The sequence below is a fragment of the Anabrus simplex genome, chromosome 2 (genome assembly GCF_040414725.1).
Source record: "Anabrus simplex isolate iqAnaSimp1 chromosome 2, ASM4041472v1, whole genome shotgun sequence".
In the NCBI taxonomy this organism is placed as follows: domain Eukaryota; kingdom Metazoa; phylum Arthropoda; class Insecta; order Orthoptera; family Tettigoniidae; genus Anabrus; species Anabrus simplex.
The window spans coordinates 249,936,584-249,960,736 of NC_090266.1; the positions used below are offsets into that span (position 1 = coordinate 249,936,584).

The 24,153-nt window shown below is 40.4% G+C and overlaps 1 protein-coding gene across 1 annotated transcript in view; it reads right to left on the reverse strand.

Moving 5' to 3' along the window:
• Positions 1-24,153, reverse strand: part of ths (thisbe) — a 485,206-nt gene that overhangs the window by 83,955 nt on the left and 377,098 nt on the right. Inside the window, exon 3 of the mRNA XM_067139002.2 lies at positions 4,050-4,188. Coding sequence (XP_066995103.1) covers positions 4,050-4,188 — 139 coding nt within the window. The remainder of the gene's footprint in view (positions 1-4,049; positions 4,189-24,153) is intronic.

Here is a 24,153-nt window from a genome sequence, read left to right on the forward strand (position 1 = left end):
AGTGAAGTGGTTTAGCTGTTGGTTTACCTCACGGATGTCCTGGATTCGAATCTCTGTCGATTCCAGGTTGAAATTTCCGTTACGAACAGCATTTGTTCTTAAAGCCAAGCCAAAACCCAAAATGAGGCAGGGTAGCTCCAGCGACGCTAGAAACAACGGATTGTGTAGGGGTAGAGTGCTCGTCTCTTACCCGGAGGCCTAGAGTACGATTCCTGGCCAGTCCAGGGATTTCAACGGGGTTCACTCAGCTACGTGAAAGCAAATAAGGATCTGTTGATTCGAGAAGCAATGGACCCGGTCAAGGAAGTAAAGTAATACTGCTGAGGATACCATCAAGCTGACCAAGTGACACTCCATTACCTGCAGGCTGTACGGCCCGGAATAAGTCGTCTTGGCAGGCCAAGGCCCGAAGAACTGTTGCGCCACGGGTTAGTTTGTTTTTTATTATAATTTTTATTTTTATTATTAAAAAATTGTTAACACGTCTGTAGCAGCGTTTGATGTTGCTGTACCGGTATATATTGCCAAGGACTTCATATTTCTTTGCTCACAAGTCCAGTCATCTAATTGGGTCAGTCGCTTAGTCGTTAGCTTCCTGCTCTCAAAATAACGAATTCGGTCTCGGCTCAGGTCGAAATAAAAGTTAAGTGAACTCGTTTCCTCGGCGCGAGGTGGTGCAATTTTTTTTTTTTTTTTTTTTCAGGCAGACCCCCAAGGGAGGTGAGCTGCATGTACCGGTACCATTTTAACCACATACCAGCCCTCGCGCCATTCTTAAATCTCTGGTAGTATTTGGAATCGAACCCAGTCACCGAGGACGGTAACTAATAGTGCATAACCATTACACTATGGAAGCGGACTGGCCGAGCAAATTTTATGCTGTTTAAATTGGAAAACCCCCTGTCGTGCTTTCGGTACGTTAGAGAATTTCAGAATTTCTGGTGATTTTCTGGTAACGTATAATATCGTAGGAAATTAGGTGGAGTACATAACTGTAATCATACGGACCGGAGATTAAGATTGACATATCTAAACTTAAAATCCTTGTATTTCTCGAGAATGAGTGTAGAAAAGCTTACCATTCACATCTATGCACGCGTACAGTTAGCAAAGACAGATTGCTGCCACCAAGTAAATGGTTGAAAATGAAAACCTACAACCTGTTTTCCAGTCAGTGACCGGGTCAGGTATGGAATGAAGAAGCCCCATCTAGCGGCGAGGATGGGAATTGTGCCGGCTGCCGAAGCCTGTCGCACTCGTCTGGGGCAATGATTAATGACTGACAGATGAAATGAAATGATAGTAGAGAGTGTTGCTGGAATGAAAGATGACAGGGAAAACTGGAGTACCCGGAGAGAAACCTCTCCCGCCTCCGCTTTGTCCAGCACAAATGGAGTGACCGGGATTAGAACCCCGGCACCCAGCGGTGAGAGGCCGACGCGCTGCCGCCTGAGCCACTGAGGCTAAGTAAATGGTTATAACTTATAACGATTAAATTCTTCAAAAATCGCAAGATGATAAACTGCCGTCGCGGTAGCATGTGGCAAATAGATCCAATCAAGTTCACTTTATTGACATATCAATAGTTACGGAGACAATAGGTGGTTTCACTTAGCTATCAGCGTGTAACATCTTGATCATGTCACTTTGCCGTGTGTAGTAGTCTTCGGCACATCTTGAAAAGGTCCCCTCAACCTCTATGATTGATGAACTCGTTATCTCGTCATGAGAAATAGTCTTAGATGCCGCAGATCGTGTATTCCAATCATTAGTAGGTCTCGGAGAACACTGCAGAACTACACATGAAGGAAAAGGAACAAAAACAAGTCATTAATTTCCGGTTATCGCCGAGAACTCATAATATTGCATTAATTTCGCGAATAAGGAAATTATTCCTATAGGGAATATGGGAATATGCAGTGTGTATAGTTAGGTTGTCATTGGTGGTATATTAACGTAACATTTTTGCCTGTTCATCGAGTCATGGTATTTTGCTGTCGTACTCAAAGGGGTACAGTACCTGGGCCATCGGTTCTACTGTATTAAATGCAATGTAGCAGTGCCGATATCTAAGAAAATGTGAGCCGAGATATGCTCGCGTTAGGGGTCAAATAAATTACAATTGCACCCAGAGATTAAATAACTAAATGAAGTTTGGTATAAAATGTCAATACAACTACTGTACATCAGCACGGCTGAAAATAATCGAGAACAGTTAAACATTCGAATCAAAACTGTATAATTTACGTACATCACAGCTAATTAAAGTTTACATTTATGGCATGTTGACATTTTTAAAACGAATTTTTGAAATGATGATGATGATGATGATGATGATGATGATGATTGTTGTTGTTGTTGTTGTTGTTTAAAGGTGCCTAACATCTAAGTCATAGGCCCTGTTTGAAATGAAAAGTCACGTCCCTGTGGGTGAATTTCTACGTAAATCTAGAGAGCCCGTGGCTATGATTACGACGTGACAGTCACATAAAACTTTTCATTTAATTGTTTAAAACTGGTCATAAGGGTAGTCAAAGTACTGAACAGCTACAGTATGTGTAGCGAGATCATGACCACATGAAAGAGAGTTGGGAAGGTGCAAGGTCAATGGTCCCGTGAGTAGCCTGCTACTGAATCGAGGAGACAGCACAGAGTAAGGCAGTGCATCAGATACATATATACAAACATCAAGCGTAGAATGACAGATGTTTAGATTCCATCGCTTCGTCATAATAGTGGCTTGAGGGGGATCACCTGACCTCTATCACCATGTATGTTAACTTGTGCGTCATGAGATTATCTGTACAACGTAAATACAATGTTTCAACGTGGGCCAAGACGACATTCGGAGCCTATACCTTATAGGCCTACTGTTTTTCCTTTGTTTCACCCTCTGTTTGTGATGTTCTTTTGCTACTCGGGTATCGAATCAAGATTGCAAACATGTAGAGTACGGATATGGAAATACAGTGCATTTGCTATCCTCTTCTTAATTTGAGAAAAAATGAAATGAAATGGCATATGGCTTTTAGTGCCGGGAGTGTCCGAGGACAAGTTCGGCTCGCCAGACGCAGGTCTTTTGATTTGACTCCCGTAGGCGACCTGCGCGTCGTGATGAGGATCAAATGATGATGAAGACGACGACACATACACCCAGCCCCCGTCCCAGCGAAATTAACCAATTACAGTTAAAATTCTCGACCCTGCAGGGAATCGAACCCGGAACCCCGGTGGCCAAAGGCCAGCACGCTAACCATTTAGCAATGGAGCCGGGCTTAATTTGAGAATTTGAGAATGGGCCGTGCGCGTAGAGGCGCGCGGCTGTGAGCTTGCATCCGGGAGATAGTAGGTTCGAATCCCACTATCGGCAGCCCTGAAAATGGTTTTCCGTGGTTTCCCATTTTCACACCAGGCAAATGCTGGGGCTGTACCTTAATTAAGGCCACGGCCGCTTCCTTCCAACTCCTAGGCCTGTCCTATCCCATCGTCGCCATAAGACCTATCTGTGTCGGTGCGACGTAAAGCCCCTAGCAAAAAAAAAAAAAAAAAAAAAAAAAATTTGAGAATGTGAGTTACTAAGGTCAGTAAAATGGCAGAGAGTACGATCCGCGTAACTATTCAGGACTTCAACACCGGCTGTGCGTTTTGGGTCACGGAGCTGTCAGCTTGCATTCGGGAGATGGTGGGTTGGACCTTCACTGTCGGCAGCCCTGAAGATGGTTTTCCCTAGTTTCACCATTTTCATACCATGCAAATGCTGGGGCTGTGCTTTAATCAAGGTTACGGTCACTTCCTTCCTACTCCTACCCTTTTCCTATCACATAGTCGCCATAAGACCTACGCTATGTGTGTCGGTGCGACGTAAAGCAAATTGAAAATAAAATAAAAGGGCTTCAGCGACATTGTCCTCGCCGGTTACTGAAATGTCTTATATAACTTGTGATGTATACATCAACGGAGAACCTTTCAAAGATGAATGCCACCAGTATCAATATCGGTGGAATATTTTTAACGAGGGCCAACTGTACAACTGATAAATGTATACTTACGAAACCTGTTCAAAGAGTCGTCTTCCCTCTCGACAGCCAGCACCCGGCCTTTCATGTCGATCCCCATGTAACTTAGGCTGCAGTCGTTGTAGAGTCGCACGGACCGCACCATGGATGGCACCGCTCCGCAGATCACCACCTGAAAAACAGACCATAAGCCGTTAGACGCAAACACAAAAGAGGAAATGTCATTATTTTGTATAAGCTCGACTGGATTAATTTCGTGTTACAACGCAGCATTACAAATATATTTTCCTACATGACCACGTGAGTTTCCACATCGCATAAATCACACGTTTTAAAGTGTTATGGAGGTGATGATTATAAGTGGGAAATGAAAATGAAAACCTACAACCTGCTTTCCAGTCTTTGACCAGGTCAGGGATGTAATGAATGAATCAGATATAGGCTGTTATTACGATGGGATCGCCACTCCTAAAGTGATTTACATTCATGAGTGATAGATGCTATGAAATGAGAATGGAGAGTGTTGCTGGAATGAAAGATGACAGGGAAAACCGGAGTACCCGGAGAAAAACCTGTCCCGCCTCCGCTTTGTCCAGCACAAATCTCACATGGAGTGACCGGGATTTGAACCACGGTATCCAGCGATGAGAGGCCGACGCGCTGCCGTCTGAGCCACGGAGACTCAAGTGGGAAATATGACAAGAAAATCATCCCCCTCTTAACTCGAATCATAAGTTTAAAAAGAAGATAATTATAATGCTATTGGCTTTACGTCCCACTATCTACTTTCACGGATTTCGGAGACGCCGAGCTGCCGGAATTTAGTCACGCAGGAGTTGTTTTACGTGCCAGTAAATCTACCGACACAAGGCTAACGTATTTGAGCACCTTCAAATACCGTGAGACTGAGCCAGGGCTGAACATACCAAGGTGGGATAAGAAGATGATGTCGGACGCTTCGCAGAGTGCAAATATTGGTTTGAAAAAATGGAATGACCATTAAATGTGGGGAAATGAAAGTCTGCCTAGCCTCACAAACGTAATACCGTCAGAGTTGGAAGAGAACAAGAGTTCACCAAAGGAGGACAGATAGGTAAGGTGAAAGCGAGGATAGTGATGCAATGTAAAAGAACCTCTTTTCAGGGCACAATTCCAGTACCTTGAACACCTACAATGAACGTTTTAGTATGATTTTAAAAACAATAAAATACTACAAATCAATCAACAGACTCGTCATTATTCAGGATAACCTGGTAGCATTTGCCCTCAGGGAATAACCTGGTATTCTTTCTAGTGATGGTTGAGTGAATCCCAGGGCAACGTTGGTATCCATAAATGGAAGTTATAATATTTTTTAACTTCCTGAGGAAGAATCAAACCGATGTATTTCCACGAGAACAAGATACGTCTTATCACCACGACTGTGCAGTCCCAAACAAAAGAAATATTAAATTATCTGTAGATATCTTTCAGGGAGTTCAGTTATCTGAACTTTCAATTTGGCTTCATAGTTATTAATTCACACGAGAGCGAATGTTCCGTGGTAAATTATTTTCAAACCAGACTAGAAATGTAATAACGAAATTGCGTGGTTCCAAGTCAGTCATTATGATGATGGTGGTGATGATTGCGATCGCTGTTACAAGGAGCCAAACATCAAGGACTTCAGACCCACAATTTTTAATCACATGAGTGGCACGAAAGTCGAGCAATACGACTGAGTATGTCGTTACGCTACCCAGGTGCTTTCCAGTACGTGCAGGCAATCTGACTGTGCAGCAGTCCGTCTTGGCAGGCTAAGGCTCTTAATGGATTGTATCTTCTAAGAGTTTGTTTATTTCATGCATTGTATGAGATCACTGCCGTATTGTATAAATCAATATAGGAAGTTACTCTTCGATGGGCTGTAGATTTGAAGCCGGTGCTCTCAGTAACATACAACTGTTTCGATAGTCTGGGATGAATTTGTTAGAACCTTGAGAGGACAATTGAGGGACAATCTCATCCAACAATCCCGTGAAACTGATACTAACGATAGCAGAATCCGCCATGTACGTAAAATTCACGATGCCCAGTTCTGACTCATAGAAGATACCTTTTTGCCTGTAGGCCAAAATCCCAGGTGGTAACTAATGTCGAGGTAGTATTGTTTAGCGAGCTGAGTGGTTCAGACGGTAGAGTGCTGGCTTTCTAGGCTCTAAGTTGACGGGTTCGATGCCGGCTCAGTCAGATGCTCTTTTAAGGTGCTCTAATACGGCAGCCTAGTGTTAGTAGATTTACCATCACATAAAAGAATATCTGCAGGACAAAATTCCGGCACTTCGGTATTTGTAAAACAGCAAAAGTATTTGGGGAAGTGTAAATCAAAAAGCATTTTATTATTATTATTATTATTATTATTATTATTATTATTATTATTATTATTATTATTATTATTATTATTATTATCCGCTGCCCTCGGCAGTACAGTGACTAACACATATAGCGCAGTTAGAGCCACTTGCTCTGGTAAATATTTTAATTCAACCAATACAGAGAAGAAAGTACTAGTTAAAATTGTCTAATATTTCTAATAGAACGAGGGGTAAAATAAAGCTGATGGAAAGAGCACGTGTGTCGCCATACGGGTATGTAGGTGAAGGAAACAATGGACAATGTCTAGCCACGCACGTAATCTGATCGCAATAAGGGCGTATTGTACTCGACCTTGTAGCTTCTCACTCCAAGGTGGCGGCACAGGTCCATGTAGTTACAGAGTTAACGTTTGATAAAAGGAAAAACTACACAATGAGAAGTTTCTTTGGTTCGGTAATAATAATAATAATAATAATAATAATAATAATAATAATAATAATAATAATAATAATAATAATAATAATATGTGTTCAACGTTCCTTAAACTAGTCTAGGTTTCAAGCGGCATCAGAGAGGAAGAATTCTGCCCTATAAAGGGTTTCTTCAGTGTGCCAACAATTCTACTGACACGAGACTCTCCCCTCAACCACGTTTAAATGCCTTCTGACCGTGCTGGAATTCGATTCCACAATTTTAAGCAAAGGAGAACAGTGTCTTCATAACTCTACTACGCAACCGACAGGTTCAATAGTGACGCCACAACCTGTGAAAGGGTTACGTTTCCGAATCCGTAAAAATGCATTTTGTGTGTGTTTAAACTGAAAGCACCGAGCACGATAGCTGCAGTCGCTTAAGTGCGGCCAGTATCCAGTAATCGAGAGATTGTGGGTTCGAACCCCACTGTCGGCAGCCCTGAAGATGGTTTTCCGTGGTTTCCCATTTTCACACCAGGCAAATGCCGGGGCCCTACCTTAATTAAGGCCACGGCCGCTTCCTTCCACTTCCTAGGCCTCCCCTATCCCATCGTCGCCATAAGACATATCTGTGTCGGTGCGACGTAAATCAAGTAGCAAAAAAAAAAAAAAAACTGAAGGAACGAGGAAGTAAGCAATCAAATAATATTTTTTGTTTTACGTCGCTCCGACGATGGGATAGAAAAGGGCTAGGAGTGGGAAGGAAGCGACCGTGGCCTAAATTAAGGTGTGCTTTTTTGCTAGTGGCTTTACGTCGCACCGACACAAATAGGTCTTATGGCGACGATGGGATAGGAAAGGCCTAAGAGATGGAAGGAAGCGGCCGTGGCCTCAATTAAGGTGCAGCCCCAGCATTTGCCTGGTGTGAAAATGCGAAACCAAGGAAAACCATCTTCAGGGCTGCCGACAGTGGGATTCGACTCCACTATCTCCCGGATGCAAGCTCACAGCCGCGCGCCCCTAACCGCACGGCCATCTCGCCCGGTAAATTAAGGTGTAGCCCCATCTTTTGGAGTGGTATGAAAATGGGAACCCATGGAAGACTATCTTCGGGGCTGCCGTCAGTGGGGTTCGAATCCACTCTCCTGAATGCAAGCTCATACCTACGTGAAGCACACCGTGCAGCCACATGCTCGGTAAATGAAAATATGAATTATTCACTCCGGTGGTTAGAAATGCATCACGCGACAATTCTTACTCTACCTTGTGAGACCAACTGAGGAGCTATATGCTATGAGACCCACTTGTGAAAGCCAAGCAATACGGCTAACCACTGACATTCCAAAATTAGCACCTCGGGACACTCAATAGGCCGTATGTACCACAGGTTTGTTTGCTATCAATTGTGCAGTACTCAAGACTGTTGTTGTGATACAAATATTCTCTGGGGCTGGGTGCATGGGTCGTCTTCATCAGCATTTCATCCTCATCACGACGCGCAGGTCGCCTACGGGAGGCAAATCAAAAGATCTGCATCTGGCGAGCCGAACTCTTCCTCGGACACTCCCGGCACTAAAAGCCATACGCCATATCATTTCATTTACCACTTTATAAATGCTAAAGTCATCACAATAACACAGTTGATATCATACGTCTCACACATCGGTGAGATCGGCTGTGAGATCGGTGTCCCTCGAAACACTACCAACATCGAACTTAGAGTAATACTATTGTTGCTTTATTTTAGGGCTTGATAATATCAACAGACTCGAGAATTTTGTGAGAGGAACTCTTTGAGTCTAACATGTGTGACTATACAATATATATTGGTATTATTATTTGCGGAATTTGGGCAAGAACAGGTGAAGTAGCACATGGGCCACATGCTTTCTTCAACAAACCACTGTGAGATCGGTGTCCCTCGAAACACTACCAACATCGAACGACCAACATTTACAATGACTCCTCAGACCTCTAATGCTAGTACAGGGAACACTTGCCACTTTAAAGTGTGACATGGTGGTTATCTGCTCCCAAAAATTGTGATTCGATATCAAAGACAATTCACTGCCAGGTAGTAGTACTTCATGTGGCTCTCCTACTCCACAACAACCGGAGACGACGATATGCGACGTTGTGGTACTAATGGCAGAAAACATAAAGATCTTTGAAAGCGCAGATTTGACTAGGGTAGGCGTACATTAATGGTTCCAGCAGACTTAAGGGCCCCTATTAAATCTGTCGCATATCTCTGGATGGTGGCAAGGAATCCATTGGATCCGTTCTTACCAGTCTGGAAATTAGATGGTCTTACGTCCTAGTGGTCAGTCAGGATCGTACGGAATAGATGCACCACACCCATTGCTCCTAACCTGATCTTACTGTAAAGTCCGAACAGCCCAAATGAATGGATTTTCTGCGCCCCGTTCACCCTCTATCTTGCAATCCGACTATACGGTTTCTCTAATCTTAGGTCAGTTGCTCGTAGTGACGTCTCGAGTGTCTTCGAGGCATGCCTGCCACTCAAACATCACGCCTAGCAAGCAGCATGCATATCGCTTCACATTCTGAGGACTCATATACAGGGTGGTCGGAAACAACGTGAACCGGTGGGCTATATGAACCCTGGACAGTTGGCCAAACTGATATCTAATTTGAAAATAATAATTTGAAAATAATAATTCGAAGACAGACCACGCGTCTCAACGGATATGTGGGCGGAGCCCAGATCCTTTGAGAAATTTTAGCCCTACGACCTTTCGGCCTTGAGTGCTGCTTTCGACTGATTGGGTTTGGACAGAATAGTTGTGGGGGGTGGTGGTGCTTTGTTGGTACCTTGTAAAAAACTCGAATCGGTCAGGATGTGACCTGCACCCCGAGGGGTGGGAAGAGTGGCCTTGGTTCTCAGGTGGTAGAGCCCAAGAGGATCATGATTGCCCAATGTTGGGGGTGGGTTTGAATTATTCATGACCGCACACGGCTTATATGGTGGAAGCGAAGAAGTTGGTCACCCATACAGTTGGTGACCCCGACCAATGTTGCTTAACTAGCGGTGGAGATTTGGAGCTGTGTAGCTTTCAGAAGAAGAAGGGAGGTGGAAAGATTTGGCGAGGCGATGTATCAAGGCGGGATTTCTTGGCGGAGTTGATAACTTGGATGGTGGTTACTGAATGATGAGCTGTCTGCTTGGCATGGCGGTTACCAGGGGTGGGACGTGGGGGAAAAGTAAGTCCAGTAGTAAGCGGACGAGAGTGGAAGTGTCTTGACTGTGCAGGTAGGGAGGCCTCTTCCCGTTGTCATTTTATTAGCTGCTGTAGTTAGCCAATCAGATCCGTTCGCGGGCGAACTCAAATGGGCTTTGCGAGGCGGTGTTGCTAAATCTACTCGGAGCTTAAGAGAGCCATGCCGAGATATCAGCATCAAACCGCGGGTTTCAGCCGGTGTGGCCGTAGCGCTTCCTATGGAGCGATCCATTCAGCTAGGAGTAGTAGTTTAAAAAACCCTCCCCTTGCGAACTTCTATTCTTCGATTGGTGCTCGCGGTCTCGCAAAGCCCATTTCATTTAGCTCGCGAAGCGATGTGATAGGCTAACTTCAGCAGCTGATAAATGAAAACGGCATGAGATTTCGGTGGTTTTTTTCCAAATTATTTATCGGTATGACCAACCCTCTAGTAGTCGTATGGCCGTTCACGTTGTTCCCGACGACATGTATAAGCTGCGCCATCACAGAACGTAAGACCGAGCGAGTTGGCCGTGCGGTTAGGGTCGCACAGCTGTGAGCTTGCATTTGGGAGGTAATAGGTTCGAGCCGCACTGTCGGCTGCCATGAAGATATTTCTCCGTGGTTTCCCATTTACATACCAGGCAAATAAGGTCACGGTTGCTTCCTTCCCACTCCCAGCCCTTTCCTGTCCCATCGTCGCCATAAGACTTATCCGCGTAGTTGCGACGTAAAGCAAATTGTAAAAAAAAAAGAACGTACATGCGTGCCAACCTGCGATACGTTAACCCCCTGAATACCTTTCATCGATGAACTTATTTGCTGTCATCGTATGTTTGTTGCGGACTGAGAAAGTTTTTATTTATTCGTAAATATGCACTAGATTTATTCATGCTTCCATAACTGTTCACTCTACTAATTTATATTATATTATATTATATTATATTATATTATATTATATTATATATTATATTATATTATATTATATTATGACATAAAAATCCACAGCCTGCTTCCAGTCATTTGACCGGGTCAGGAATGGAATTAATGAAGACCCCTTCTAGCGGCGAGGATGGGAATTGTGCCAGCTGCCGAAGCCTGTCGCACTCCTCTGGGACAATGATTAATGAATGATTAATGAAATGAAATGATATTGGAGAGTGTTGCTGGAATGAAAGATGACAGGGAAAACCGGAGTACCCGGAGAAAAACCTGTCCGCCCCGCTTTGTCCAGCATAAATCTCACATGAAGTGACCGGGATTTGAACCGCGGAAGCCAGTGGTGAGAGGCCGGCGCGCTGCCGCCTGAGCCACGGAGGCTCCTTACATTATATTATATTACTAGCAAGATACCCGTGCTTCGCTACGGTATTATACTGAAATTTATAATTGAATGCTTATTGTTGTAGATATATAATCCGCCGAAATTCGCGATCTGACTCGTTTACTGCGAGAATCCGCCAGAATTCGCGATCTGACTCGTTTTCTAATGGATTACGGCAAGTTTCCTCCCATTTTTCAATCTTTCTTTCCAGCAATCGATTTCGTACTTCCCGGCTAGATCCAAGTATTCCACCCGGTCAGTTGCGTCCCTAAATCTTTGCCATCTTTTCCTATAAGCATTTTTAATATGGATCAAATCCTTCAGGAGATCCGGCGTGGTGTCTTCTTGGGTGCCTTGGCGGTACTGAACCCGCGGCCGGACTGCATTCTTAGTCATTACCCGTCCAGGACCCGTTTCCAGCGGGATCCGCACATTTGACGACGATCCAAGGCAAGTGTGCGGGATTTCTGGCGATACGAATCACATACTCCCGTGCATTATTGACCTTATTATAGAGGTGAACAATTGGACGGTCAATCTCTTTCCTATCGTTTATTTCAAATGTGTTTAAATTTTTATTTATATGCCAGGAGAATCTACTGTAATCTAAGAACGTTCTCCGAAGGAAAAGATGGTTCTTGAAAACGAACCCAGTAAAGATTAGAAATGATCGGTTTATGATTAGAATAAGTACATCGAAAATCTACAGCCTGTTTCCAGTCATTCGACAGGGTCAGGAATGGAATGAATAAAGCCCCCGTCTAGCGGCGAAAATAGGAATTGTTCCGGCTGCCGAAGCCTGTCGCACTTCTCTGGGGCAATGATTATTAAATGACAAATGAAATGAATTGATACTGGACAGTGTTGCTGGAATGAATGATGACAGGGAAAACCGGAGTATCCGGAAATAAACCTGTCCCGCCTCCGTTTTGTCCAGCACGAATGTCACATGGAATGACCTGGATTTGAACCACGCAACCCAGCTGTGAGAGGCCGCCTGAGCAACGGAGGCTCCTTGTAAGTACATTGCGAACAGTAAAATAAATTGGTCTCCCCTCCTCGACACCCCACCGCCGTTAAGTCTATTTACCCCCCAAAAAGGAATGAAAAGATGGCGTGCTTCTTTATGTTTAAAGGAGATTCCAAACACCAATGTGGTCACGTCTATTACCTTCAGTTTTGAGATATAAGTATACCCATAAAAATAATTCACTTTTTTCACTTCCTTTCACAGTCCTCCCCCTCCCCACCCAACCATGTGAATTTTCCAGCAAAAAATACTTGTTTCTTTAATAGTAAAGGATCTTCTAAATACCAAATATCACGACTCTAACTTTTTCAGTTCATCCTCACGAAAGGAATTCAACTCCTCTTCACTCCAGCCCCCCCCCCCCCACCCCAAGATGGTTTCCCCCAAAACGCGTTTTTCTTTGTTTTTAAAGGAGATCCAAATACTAATTTTCACTTCTGTAACAACTTTAGTTTTTATTAGCTTATGTATTCTCATACAAATAAGTCAATTAAATTTTCAATTCTTTAACCCCCCCTTCATTGGATTTTCCGAGAATACGTGTTTCTTTACTTTTAGAGCAGATTCCAAATATCAAATTTCACGTCTGTAACATCTTCATTTTTGAGATATCAGTAGCCTAATTAAAAGAATTCAACACCATTTTCAGTCATTATTAACTACTCCCTCCACCCAAGTGGTATTTCCGAAAACTAAAAGTACACGTTTCTTTATTTTTAATAGAGATAAAAATACCATTTTTCACTTCTGTAACATGTTAAGTTTTTTTAGATATACTGTAGAAATTCTCATTTTAAAATTTCACCCCTTTTTAGTTCCCTTAAGTGGAGTTTCCAAAAACAAATCACCTATGTTTCTTTACATTTACAGGAGATTCCAAATACCTACTTTTTACGTCTGTAACATTTTACGTTTCTCAGATATTCTGTAGATATAGTCTTTCAAAAAATTCACCCCTATTTGTCACTCCTGTTTAACCGCCATTAATTGGATTTCCCAAAAACAAAAAATACGTGTTCCTTTATTTTTAAAGGAGATTCCATATAAAAATTTTGAGTTCTGTAATATCTTCAGTTTCTGAGATATATGTATCCTCATTAAAGGCATTCAACCTACTGTTCACCCTTTTAACCCCTCCTATTGGGATTTACAGAAAACAAAAAATACGTGTTCCTTTATTTTTAAAGGAGATTCTAAATACCAATTTTTACATCTTTAAAAACATTTATAAAGTTTTAAGATGTAGACACACTCATTTTAAAAATTCACCCCCCTTTTCACCCCCCATTATTTGGATTTTCCAAACACAAAAAATACGTGTTTCTTTATTTTTAAAAGAGATCTCAAACACCAATTTTCAGGTCTGTAATATCCTCATGTTCTGAAATATAAGTAGCCTCATTTAAAGCATTCAACCCCTTTTTCACCCTTTTCCACCCTTCCTATTAGGATTTTCCGAAAACAAAATAATACATGTTTCTTTACTTTTAAAGGAGATTCTAAATACTAATTTTTACATCTATAAACTTTAAAAGTTTTGAGATATAGATACACTCATTTTAAAAATTCACCCCCTTTTCACCCCCCAATAATTGGATTTTCCGGAAACAAAAAGATACGTGTTTCTTTATTTTTAAAGGAGCTCCCAAACACCAATTTTTAGGTCTGTAATATCTTCAGCTTCTGAGATATAAATATCCTCATTAAACTCATTCGAACAATTTTGCACCCCTTTTCACCCTTCCTATTGGGATTTTCCGAAAACAAAAAAATACGTGTTTCTTTATTTTTAAAGAAGAATGTAAATACCAATTTTTACATCTGTAAACTTTCCAAGTTTTGAGATATAGATACACTGATTTTAAAAATTAACCCCCGTTTTCACCCTCCCATTAATTGGAGTTTCCAAAAACATAAAAGTACGTGTTTCTTTATTTTTAAAAGAGATCTAAATTACCAATTTTCAGGTCTGTAATATGTTCAGTTTCTGAGATATAAGTACCGGTATCCTCATTAAAGGCATTCAACCACTATTTCACCCTTTTTCACCCCTCCCATTGGGATTTTCCGAAAACAAAAAAATACGTGTTTCCTTATTTTTAAGGAAGATTCTAAATACCAATTTTTATATCTGTAAACCTTTAACGTTTTGAGATATAGATACACTCATTTTAAACTTTCACCCCCCTTTTCACCCCCTTAGAGACGGAATATCAAAAAATCCTCTCTTAGCGAGCACCTACATCTTATTATGAATGTATCCTCAAAATTTCATTTCTTTATGTCCAGTAGTTTTGGCTCGGCGATGATGAATCAGTCAGTCAGTCAGTCAGTCAGTCAGGACAAGTTACTTTATATATATAGATACTAGCAAGATACCCGTGCTTCGCTACGGTATTATACTGAAATTTATAATTGAATACTTATTTAGATATATAATCCGCCGAAATTCGCGATCTGACTCGTTCTCTGCGAGAATCCACCAAAATTCCCGATCTATTATTTTACGGCAAGTTTCCTCCCATTTTTAAATCTTTCTTTCCAGCAATCGATTTCGTACTTCCCGGGTTAGGCTCAGGTATTCCTCCATGTCAGTTGGGTCCGTAAATCTTTGCCATCTTTTCCTATAATATTTTTAATACGGATATAATCCTTCAGGAGATCCGGCGTGCTGTCATACTGGGTGCCTTGGCGGCACTGAACCCGCGACCGGACTGCATTCTTAGTCATTACCCGTCCAGGAGCCGTTTCCATCGCGGTCCGCAATTTGACGACGGTCCGGAATATTATTATTATTATTATTATTATTATTATTATTACTATTATGTGTTGCTGGAATGGCTGATGACAGGGAAAACCGGAGTATCCGGAGAAAAACCTGTCCCGCCTCCGTTTTGTCCAGCACGAATGCCACATGGAGTGACCGGGATATGAACCACGGAACCCAGCTGTGAGAGGCCGGCGCGCTGCCGCCTGAGCAACGGAGGATCCTTATAAGTACATTAATAACAGTAAAATCAATTGGTCTCACCTCCTTCTACACCCCACCGCCGTTAAGTTTATTTACAGCCACCCCCCCCCCCTGAAAAAGAATTAAAAGGATGCTTGTTTCTTTATGTTTAAGGGAGATTCCAAACACCAATGTTCACGTCTATTACCTTCAGTTTTGAGATATAAGTATCCACATAAAAATAATTTACTTTCTTTCACTTCATTTCACAATAATCTCTCCTCCCCCTAAATGAATTTTCCCGCAAAAAAAATACTTGTTTCTTTAATAGCAAAGGATCTTCTAAATACAAATTATCACGACTCTAACTTCTTCAGTTTTTGATTTATTTGTCCTCATGAAAGGAATTCAACTCCTTTACACTCCCGCCCTCCAAGATGGTTTCCCCACCAAAACGCCTTTTTCTTTGTTTTTAAAAGAGAACCAAATACGAATTTTCACGTCTGTAACAACTTTAGTATTAGATGTATGTATTCTCATACAATTAAGTCAACTAATGTTTCAATTCTTCCCCCCCCCCCCTTCATTGGATTTTCCGAGAATACGTGTTTCTTTACTTTTAAAGCAGATTGAAAATCAAATTTCACGTCTGTAACATCTTCATTTTTGAGATATCAGTAGCCTAATTAAAAGAATTCATCACCATTTTCAGTCACTTTTACCCCCCCCCCCCCACCGCCCTCCACCCAAGTGGTATTTCAGAAAACTAAAAATACAATTTTCTTTATGTTTAATAGAGATAAAAAAATACCATTTTTCACTTCTGTAACATGTTAAGTTTTTTAGATATCCGTAAAAATTCTCATTTTAAAATTTCACCCCTTTTGGGTTCCCCTTATGTAGAGTTTCCAAAAAAAAAACCTACATTTCTTTACATTTACAGGAGATTTACACCCACTTTTTACGTCTGTAACATTTTACGATTCCAAGATATTCTGTAGATATAGTCTTTCAAAAAATTCACCCCAATTTGTCACTCCTGTTTAACCGCCATTAATTGGCTTTTCCAAAAACTAAAAAATACGTGTTTCTTTATTTTTAAAGGAAATCCCATATGCGAATTATCAGTTCTGTAATATCTTTCGTTTCTGAGATATGTGTATCCTCATTAAAGGCATTCAACCCATTTTTCACCCTTTTACACCCCTCCTATTAGGACTTACTGGAAACAAAAAATACGTGTTCCTTTATTTTTAGAGGAGATTCTAACCACCAAGTGTTACATCTGTAAATTTTAAAGTTTTAAGATGTAGACACACTCATTTTAAAAAATTCACCCCCGTTTTCACCCCCCAATATTTGGATTTTCCAAAAACGAAAAAATACCTGTTTCTTTACTTTTAAAGTAGATCCAAAATACCAATTTTCAGGTCTGTAATATCTTCAGGTTCTGAAATATAAGTATCCTCATGAAAGGCATTCAACCCATTATTCACCCTTTTACACCCTTCCTATTGGGATTTTCCGAAAACAAAAGAATACGTGTTTCTTTATTTTTAAAGGAGATTCTAAATACCAATTTTTACATCTATAAACTTAAAAAGTTTTGAGATATAGATACACTCATTTTAAAAAATCACCCCCTTTTCACCCCCCCATTAATTGTATTTTCCACAAACAAAAAATACGTGTTTATTTATTTTTAAAGGAGATCCCAAACACCAATTTTCAGGTCTGTAATATCTTCAGGTTCTAAAATATAAGTAGACTTATGAAATGCATTCGACCCCTTTTTCAACCTTTCCCACCCTTCCTATTAGGATTTTCCGAAAACAAAATATACATGTTTCTTTATCTTTAATGGAGATTCTAAATACCTATTTTTACACCTATAACCTTTAAAAGTTTTGAGATATAGATACACTCATTTTAAAATATTACCCCTTTTTTACCCCCCTTAATTGGGTTTTGCAGAAACAAAAAAATACGTGTTTCTTTATTTTTAAAGGAGATCCCAAACACTAATTTTCAGGTCTATAATATCTTCAGTTTCTGAGATATAAGTAGCCTCATTAAAGGCATTCAACCCCTTTTTCACCCCTTTTCACACCTCCTATTGCGATTTTCCGAAAACATAAAAATACGTGTTTCTTTATTTTTAATGAAGATTCTAAATACCAATTTTTACATCTGCAAACTTTAAAAGTTTGGAGATATAGATTCACTAATTTTAAAAATTCACCCCCTTTTCACCCTCCCATTAATTAGATTTTCCAAAAACAAAAAAATACGTGTTTCTTTATTTTTAAAAGAGATCAAAAGTACCAATTTTCAGGTCTGTAATATCTTCAGTTTCTGAGATATAACTACCGGTATCCTGATTAAAGGCATTCAACCCTTTTTTCGCCGTTTTCACCCCTCCTATTGCGATTTTCCGAAAACATAAAAATACGTGTTTCTTTATTTTTAATGAAGATTCTAAATACCAATTTTTACATCTGCAAACTTTAAAAGTTTGGAGATATAGATTCACTAATTTTAAAAATTCACCCCCTTTTCACCCTCCCATTAATTAGATTTTCCAAAAACAAAAAATACGTGTTTCTTTATTTTTAAAAGAGATCAAAAGTACCAATTTTCAGGTCTGTAATATCTTCAGTTTCTGAGATATAACTACCGGTATCCTGATTAAAGGCATTGAACACATTTTCCCCCATTTTCACCCTTTTTCACCCCTCCTATTGGGATTTTCTGAAAACAAAAAAATACGTGTTTCCTTATTTTCAAAGAAGATTCTAAATACCAATTTTTACATATGTAAACTTTTAAAGTTTTGAGATATAGGTGCACTCATTTTAAAACTTCACCCCCCCTTTTCACCCCCTTAGCAACGGAATATCCAAAAATCCTCTATTAGCGAGCACCTACATCTTAATATGAATGTATTCCCAAAATTTCATTTCATTATGTCTAGTAGTTTTGGCTCGGCGATGATGAATCAGTCAGTCAGTCAGGACAAGCTATTTTATATATATACTAGCAAGATACCCGTGCTTCGCTACGGTGTTATACTGAAATTTATAATTGAATGGATATCAATGTATATATAATCCGTCAAAATTCGAGATCTGACTCGTTTTCTGAGAGATTACGGCAAAGTTCCTCACATTTTTCAATCTTTCTTTGCAGCAATCGATTTCGTACTTCCCGGGGTAGGTCTAGGTATTACAGGCGGTCAGTTGGGTCCCTAAATCCTTGCCATCTTTTCCTATAAGCTTTTTTAGTATGGATCAAATCCTGAAGGAGATCCGGCGTGGTGTCGTCTTGGGTGCCTTGGCGGTAATGAACCCGCGGCTGGACTGTATTCGTAGTCATTACCAGGCCAGGACCCGTTTCCAGCGCGGTCCGCACAATTTGACGACGGTCCAGAACATTATTATTATTATTATTATTATTATTATTATTATTATTATTATTATTATTGATGTTCTGGACCCCATAGCAATATGCAAGACCGCTACTTGGCGGTAAACTACATCTGCTGCCATTGTCATTGTTGACAATGTGACCAGCACAATTGTCGCGCGTAGGCAAGTGTGCGGGATTTCTGGCGATACGAATGACATACCTCCGTGTATTATTGACCTTATTATTGAGGTGAAAAATTTGACGGCCAATCTCATTCCTATCGTTTATTTCAAATGTGTTTAAATTTTTATTTATATGCCAGGAGTATCTACTGTAATCTAAGAACGTTCTCCGAAGGAAAAGATGGCTGTTGAAAAAGAACCCAGGAAAGATTAAAAATGATCGGTTTATGATCAGAATAAGTACACTGAAAGTCTACAGCTTGTTTCCTATCATTCGACTGGATCAGGGATGGAATGAATAAAGCCCCATCTAGCGGCGACAATAGGAATTGTGCCGGCTGCCGAAGCTCCCCACTGGGGCAATGATCGATGAGTGACAAATGGAAATATTGGACAGTGTTGCTGGAATGAATGATGACAGGGAAAGCAGGAGTATCCGGAGAAAAACCTGTCCCTCCTCCATTTTTTCCAGCACGAATGTCACATGGAGTGACCGGGATTTGAAACATGGAACCCAGCTGTGAGAGGCCGGCGCGCTGCCGCCTGAGCAACGGAGGCTCTTTATAAATACACTAGCAAGGTACCCGTGCTTCGCTACGGTATTATACTGAAATTTGTAATTGAATGCTTATTGTTTTAGATATATAATCCGCCGAAATTCGCGATCTGATACGTTTTCAGCGAGAATCCACCAATATTCCCGATCTGACTCGTTTTCTATTAGATTACGCCACGTTTCCTCCCATTTTTCAATCTTCCTTTCCAGCAATCGATTTCGTACTTCCCGGGCTAGGCTCAGGTATTCTTCCCGGTCAGTTGGGTCCGTAAATCTTTGCCAGACCGTATTTTCCTATAATCATTTTTAATCTGGATAAAATCCTTCAGGAGATCCGGCGTGGTGTCATATTGGGTGCCTTGGCGGCACTGAACCCGCGGCCGGACTGCATTCTTAGTCATTACGCGTCCAGGAGCCGTTTCCATCGCGGTCCGCAATTTGACGACGGTCCGGAATATTATTATTATTATTATTATTATTATTATTATTATTATTATTACTATTATGTGTTGCTGGAATGGCTGATGACAGGGAAAACCGGAGTATCCGGAGAAAAACCTGTCCCGCCTCCGTTTTGTCCAGCACGAATGCCACATGGAGTGACCGGGATTTGAACCACGGAACCCAGCTCTGAGAGGCCGGCGCGCTGCCACCTGAGCAACGGAGGATCCTTATAAATACATTGAGAACAGTAAAATCAATTGGTCTCACCTCCTTTTACACCCCACCGCCGTTAGTTTTTACTGCCAACCCCCCCCCCCCCAAATTAAAAGAACGCGTGTTTCTTTATGTTTAAGGGTGATTCCAAACACCAATGTTCACGTCTATTACCTTCAGTTTTGAGATATAAGTATCCCCATAAATATAATTTACTTTTGTCACTTCATTTCAGACTATTCCCCCCCCCCCCTAAGTGAATATTCCCGCCAAAAATACTTGTTTCATTAATAGTGAAGGATCTTCTAAATACCAATTATCACGACTCTAACTTCTTCACTTTTTGATTTATGTGTCCTCATGAAAGGAATTCAACTCCTTTACACTCCCGCCCCCCAAGATGGTTTCCCCACCAAAACGCCTTTTTCTTTGTTTTTAAAAGAGAACCAAATACGAATTTTCACGTCTGTAACAACTTTAGTATTAGATGTATGTATTCTCATACAATTAAGTCAACTAATGTTTCAATTCTTCCCCCCCCCCCGCTTCATTGGATTTTCCGAGAATACGTGTTTCTTTACTTTTAAAGCAGATTGCAAATATCAAATTTCACGTCTGTAACATCTTCATTTTTTAAGATATCAGTAGCCTAATTAAAAGAATTCAACACCATGTTCAGTCACTTCCACCCCCCCCCCCTCCACCCAAGTGGTATTTCCGAAAATTAAAAATACACGTTTCTTTAGGTTTAATAGAGATAAAAATACCATTTTTCACTTCTGTAACGTTAAGTTTTTTTAGATATACTGTAAAAATTCTCATTTTAAAATTTCACCCTTTTTGGGTTCCCCTTAAATGGAGTTTCCAAAAACAAATCACCTATGTTTCTTTACATTTACAGGAGATTCCAAACACCCACTTTTTACGTCTGTAACATTTTACGTTTCCAAGATAATATTTGAAAAATTCACCCCAATTTGTCACTTCTGTTTAACCGCCATTAATAGGATTTTCCAAAAACTAAAAAAAATACGTGTTTCTTTATTTTTAAAAGAGATCCCATATACAAATTTTCAGTTCTGTAATATCTTCCGTTTCTGAGATATATGTATCCTCATTAAAGGCATGCAACCCATTTTTCACCCTTTTACACCCCCCCTATTGGGATTTACAGGAAACAAAAACAATACGTGTTCTTTTATTTTTAGAGGAGATTCTAACTACCATTTTTTACATATGTAAATTTTAAAGTTTTAACATGTGGACACATTCATTTTAAAAAATTCACCCCCCTTTTCACCCCTCAATATTTGGATATTCCAAAAACGAAAAAATACGTGTTTCTTTATATTTAAAGTAGATCCCAAACACCAATTTTCAGGTCTGTAATATCCTCAATTTCTGAAATATAAGTAGCCTCATCAAAGGCATACAACCCTTTTTTCACCCCTTTTCACCCCTCCTATTGCGATTTTCCGGAAACAAAAAAATACTTGTTTCTTTATGTTTAATGAAGATTCTAAATACCAATTTTTACATCTGCAAACTTTAAAAGTTTGGAGATTTAGATTCACTCATTTTAAAAATTCACCCCATTTTCACCCTCCCATTAATTGGATTTTCCAAAAACAAAAAAATGCGTGTTTCTTTATTTTTAAAAGAGATCAAAATTACCAATTTTCAGGTCTGTAATATCTTCAGTTTCTGAGATATAAGTACTGGTATCCTGATTAAGGGCATTCAACCAATTATCCTCATTTTCACCCCTTTTCACCCCTCCTATTGGGATTTTCTGAAAACAAAAAAATACGTGTTTCCTTATTTTTAAAGAAGATTCTAAATACCAATTTTTACATCTGTAAACTTTTAAACTTTCGAGATATAGACACACTCATTTTAAAATTTCACCCCTCTTTTCACCCCCTTAGCGAAGGTATATCCAAAAATCCTCTCTTAGCGAGCACCTACATCTTAATATGAATATATCCCCAAAATTTTATTTCTTTACGTCCAGTAGTTTTGGCTCTGCGATGATGAATCAGTCAGTCAGTCAGTCAGTCAGTCAGGACAAGTTATTTTATATATATAGATAGATTATATTATATTATATTATATTATATTATATTATATTATATTATATTATATTATATTATTGCCTGCTGTCATTTCTTGATGGATGCAGTACTTTTTCATCCATCATTTGGCACAGGCCAGAGTAAAGTGTAGCTTCCACCGAGGTCCCAGTCTCATCCATGGCTGTGACTATATGAAAGCTCCTGTGGTATGGGTGGTGCTGGGTAATGACTTTCAGAGCACGATTAGTGTGTTTGAGTGTTATGAAAGGTGTTGCTCATAGGGTCAGTCGTGCTGCAGTAGCACTTTCTGGCCCAGTGGGGAAAGCAATGGCAAACTACCTCACTCCTCATCTTGCCTAGTACGCCTCTTGTTGGTGCTCCCATTGGTTTTTGCGGTTTCCTAATAACTGCATAACTATTGGTGGTGCTATTTGAGGATCCAACCAGCCTCTGGGCTGATGACCTAACAGGCACACATATTTTATTATATTATAATATATTCCGTCCCTTGTACGCAGTGCTTCTTCATATTTTAGCTACAGTTTTACATTATTCTGACGACTGAATGAGAGGGATCTTTATCTGGGAGTTTGCGGAGAGAGAAACAATCCAGCAATTCCGCGGCGCGTGAGAAAATGTTTTAAACTTCTATTTATCATGATTATATGAGATTTTCCTCTTGGTTAAACAGACATTATCAACGTCTTAGGCACCTCATGCAATATTCATTCTGCTTAGTATTGGCGTAACAAATTACCCTGCACTGACCTTACTCAAGTAAGCTGAATAATTCCTTCCTCCTCTAGTGTACCGGAGATCTCGTTGGATTACTAATATCTCGTTGCCTTCAAATTACGTGATTATATGACAGTGATTTTTAAAACAAATAGTCCTGCTCGGCAGTAATGGCTGTGTTCTCTCTGCAGGGATTAAGAGGTGTCCTGTGTTACGTTTGAAGGTGCTGAAGTGTAGAAAGCTCGTTCTTATCGAATAATGTCACATAATCACCCTCCATTTCATTGTGAACCCAACGATTTTTGGGGTGATAGTAGCTTCATGAATACGCTATGGTAGAGGCAGCTCAGCACAATAACCGTCAAAACATATAGCAAAAACTTAATACCGGATCAAGTATTTTCCTTTCCCAAGCAGTGAAACAGAAATAAAACAACATTCGTGATTCAGTTTTACTAACTGATCGTTTAATAAGCCGGCCCTACGGTTAAGTAGTAGCGTGCCTGCCTCTTACCCGAATGTCCCGGGTTCGATACTCGGCCAGGTCAGGGATTCTTACCTGGATCTGAGGGCTAGTTCGAGGTCCACTCTGCCTACGTGATTACAATCAAGGAGCTATCTGAAGGTGATATAGCGGCCCCAGTCTATAAAGCCAAGAATAACGGCCGAGAGGATTCGTCGTGCTGACCACACAAAACCTCGTAATCTGCAGGCCTTCAGGCTGATTAGCGATCGCTTGGTAGGCCAAGGCCCTTCGGGGCTTTTGCGTCATGGGATTTGGAGAAATGTTGCTTTGTTTTGTTATTTACGTGTACAAGTGATTATTTTTAATCGTGATCTATTTTTATTGGTACTACATGTATATTCTTTAATTAACCGCTCGAGACTAACAAGTATCAAGCGTGTTGATTGATTTTAAAATCACAGGGTAGCTTTGAGATCTCCAGCTAGGCCTCACTTGAAATACGACTTCTAAGCAATCCTTTATTATAAGTGTATCAAACAGCAGTACGAGCATATACCGCAATCACGGCCTACAGACCTGGCACGATGTTCGCGGTCATCTTTAGAGAGTGTCTATTAGGGCCACGAATTAACCCGGCTGTGCATATTAACTATTGTTACAAGCGTAGTAGTAGTTGTTGTTGCTGTTGTTGTGGTTGTTTTTGTTGTTTCGGAGGCATCAAGGTTCCGGAATTTTGGCCCTCGGGAGTTCTAATACGTGCCGGTA